The sequence below is a fragment of the Anneissia japonica genome, unplaced genomic scaffold (assembly GCF_011630105.1).
Source record: "Anneissia japonica isolate Jap-2015-1 unplaced genomic scaffold, ASM1163010v1 scaffold287712_len2945570_cov188, whole genome shotgun sequence".
Classification (NCBI taxonomy): Eukaryota; Metazoa; Echinodermata; class Crinoidea; order Comatulida; family Comatulidae; genus Anneissia; species Anneissia japonica.
Window position 1 is genome coordinate 59,070 of NW_022704401.1, and position 3,687 is coordinate 62,756.

At 33.2% G+C, this 3,687-nt stretch overlaps 1 protein-coding gene across 3 annotated transcripts in view; it reads right to left on the bottom strand.

Annotated features, from left to right (window-relative positions):
- Window positions 1-114: 114 nt before the first annotated feature.
- LOC117104610 (angio-associated migratory cell protein-like) overlaps window positions 115-3,687 on the bottom strand; it is a 15,036-nt gene continuing 11,463 nt past the window's right edge. For all 3 annotated transcript variants that reach the window (XM_033245457.1, XM_033245459.1, XM_033245458.1), the window contains exons 9-12: window positions 2,692-2,774; window positions 2,314-2,404; window positions 1,340-1,494; window positions 115-685 (exon numbers count right to left, since the gene is read on the bottom strand). In XM_033245457.1, coding sequence (XP_033101348.1) covers window positions 610-685; window positions 1,340-1,494; window positions 2,314-2,404; window positions 2,692-2,774 — 405 coding nt within the window. In that variant the 3' untranslated portion in view covers window positions 115-609. The remainder of the gene's footprint in view (window positions 686-1,339; window positions 1,495-2,313; window positions 2,405-2,691; window positions 2,775-3,687) is intronic.

Genomic DNA, 3,687 nt, shown 5'->3' on the forward strand with positions numbered 1-3,687 from the left:
ATATATATATATATATATATATATATATACCTATATATATATATATATATATATACATAAATCATCAAAGAAAGGTAAATACAGTGTTCGAATAAAGGACATAATAATTATATATATATTGTTTTGCATTCTTTGTGTTTTGAGTGCTGCCTGGGAGAGCCACATGACAACAGTGGCACACATTCATGTGCTTTTAGTCATCCTGGGTTGGCAGCATTCTCTTTGTTTCTATTGTTCTTGTAAATTTGGTGTATGTAGTCTTGTATGAATTTCAACCTTAACTAAATTTGAATTGAACCACCCTTGTAGATACAGTAAACATGTTTTTATTAGTTGACTCTTATTATAAAATTGTATGCAAACATTAAAATATAATATTTTTAAAATATCACACTAATGATATAGTATTTCAAAAAATATTTATTTTGAAGGCTGGTATGAATGATAAAATGTGAAAGTTGTTATTATTCATTATGTATCAGAAATGTTCTCAAACATTTTGTACCTATATTAGTTATTAAATGTTATTAAATGTTTCCATGATATTGAAAAAAAATTATTTCTTGTGCTGAAAAATGCTATCATCATTATCACCAGCCTATGAACACTTCACCTATCTGGTACATGGATTGGAAAAACACGAGCTGTCTTGTCTCCAGACACGGTGAGTATTGTGTTTCCATCTCTGAAAATATAAAGCAAATGGTCCACATTCAAACTGTGTACAATATCAAATAATCACAAGAGGTGATTTATTTAAAATCTGAAGCTACCTCACACTTAAGCATGGTGTTATTTCATTATGGGCGAATACATTTATTAAGCCTGGTAAACTATTAACAAGTTGACGGTCAACTGGCTGTTGAAACCATTTCCACTCAGTGTTAGTGCTGACAAAACGACACCATCCGATTGATCTTGATGTCAGACTTAGTGGATCATCATTAAAAAGAGGTTTCTTATTGCAATAGACTGGATTGCAATGGATATTGATATTCATGTGTGACCTCACACTTTTATGACTAAATAATAGGGGCCAGTACAGGCAAATTTAATTTGCAGGTCTACATCAGAGCATAAAGGTGATCACAAGAGGAATAATTATTCTCACTGTGTAGGCCTACCAAAGAGCCAAGCAAATTATTAATTATTCAGTTCTATCAAAGTGTGAGGTTATCATGAATATTAATATACATCACAATCTAGTCTATTGCATAAAGTTCCCACATTGAAAAGAATCCCTCGCTGACACACGCACACCTCAACATGTTCAAGTTTAAATAACATCATGTAGACCGTCTGGCGGCCACAAAGTGTACACCTTTACCGTCCTACTTACCTACTAATAGTCATGTCAAGTATTTCTCCCGTGTGACCTGACCAACAACCTTCAACCTTTCCTGACCTTGCATCCCACAGTCTTAGCATCCCATCCAGACTGCAAGAGTACACTAATGGGTTTGATTTGTCCCACTTTAACTTAACTATTCCAGCCTATGAAAAAGAAAAAAAATGCCATACCAATTCAAGGTGTGATACATGAAATGCATTAAGAATAGAAAAAAAAACCAGTTTCTTACAAAAGAAAGAGCAAATAATGGGAAAGGATATAGAGATTAGCAAATTGAAAATAAGAGAAGTAAAATATGACAAAAAAGTAAAAAAAAAAGTAAAAGTAAAGTAGTAGTAGTATAAAATTTGATCTTTGAGACTTTGAAGATAAACATAAATAATCCACGGCAGTTTGCCTACGTTATTCTGTACACAGTTTTTTATCTCTGAATCTAAGATAACCCACAATATTTCCAGCAGTTTTCTTAGAAATAAAATGCTTGGACATTGAACAAGGTCTGCTAATCTCAAAAGCTCCGATGAAGGCAGTATAAGGCAGTAGGATATATTGGCCCTAACAGCTGCCAATACAAAAAAAAATCTATTAATCAAAAAGGATTTCAATCAGCCGGGTATTATAGCTTCTCATCAGAGCTAATAATAATAAAAAATAATTGGCCCTAACAGTCAACCATACAAAAAGTGAATGAAGAAATATCTATTAATCAGCTGGGTATACCTAGAGCTCCTCATTGGAGTTAAAAAATAAAATATTAACAGAATTCTAAAATCTATTAGTCACTTCAATACATTTAACAATTTATAAATCATAGGAGCACAAAGAAAATACCTACAATCATATTAAAAATAAAAATAATTTAATTTTAAACAAATTAAATTATTAAATAATGAAATTTTAAACAAATTAAATTATCAAATAATTCAATTTTAAACAAATTAAATTATTTCAACAGAACTTACATCATGTTGGCACTTATGTCGGATGATCTGAGTGGGCGTGTCCCATATACTAAGTGTTCCATTTAAAGATCCAACAGCAGCCAAGGGTTGGCTAAAAATAAAATTGACAAGGAATCAAGGTTTGATAATAAATTTCTCATTTTCAAAATATATACACATTTCATGTTTTTGTATTTGTTTTGTTGGATTTCTCTACAAACAACTAACAAAATATTATTGATATGTATATGAAAATTCTCCAAAGCTTTATTTTCATTTTCTTTAGACCTTTGTTTTCACTATCTGCAATGGGACACAGGCATTTTTGGGGAATGCACCCCTTGGGCACCCTAAATACACAACTGATCTGATGTCCTGTTAATTAGTAATAAACCATACCTGTGACAGAATCCCACAGATTCTACTGAATTTGTTTCCCCAATATCTTCATTAACATCTCCTGCAAAAAATACAGCTATCTCCTGAATGCAGAGAATCAATTCAAAAAGGTCAATAACAAATATCTAACAAATTATTAATATTAATTATTAATACTGTAATATAATATCAGAAATACTAGCTACTGTACTAAAATTTAACTGACTGTACTGTTTTAAGTATAAGGCACTTGTCAATTCTATTCCCAGAACCCACCCCCCCCCCCATGAACCTGGGGCGTGCGTATTGATTGATCATAGAAAAAGAGAATTGATTGATGGATTAAACTGATTGATAGAATATATTCAGTATCAAAATAGAAATTAAATAAGAAAATCAATACAGTAGTAGAAACAAATTTCCTTGCCTAGGCTCACTGGTGTATTTTTTGACGTAAACTAGGTCAGATACACGGTTCACAAATTTTCACGCAACACACTCACGTTACCTCAGTCCCCGTCGTTGTGTGGTGGAGGTACGGTTCAAATTTTATTATGTAATTTATACTGTGAATCTTGATCTATAAAAGGTACTCTAGGCCTAGGTACCATAGAGTACCAGTAGGTGACTTTTTTAATTACCAAATCACATAGAAATTGCTGGATGCCTAGTGTAAGCAAATTGCTAGGTAGGACCAGACCATTTGACAGCGCTAGGCCTACATTACGGGGACACAACTATGTGTACCTCCACGGCTCACTTTCGCCCAGTGCCTCGCTATGGCCCGGGTCTGGGGGGAGAGGCCGGGAATACAATTGCCAAGTGCATAACTACAAACAAGTAGAACTACAAGTTCTACTTCGAAATGTGGCTGAGGACAAACTTACCTTCCCAGTATTACAATTATATATCTTGCTTGACCCATCAACAGATCCTGACAAGATGAGATTGTTGTTGTCATGGCAATCTAAAGATGTCACACTGTCTTGGTGACAAGAATTTCCTTAAAAAGCAATA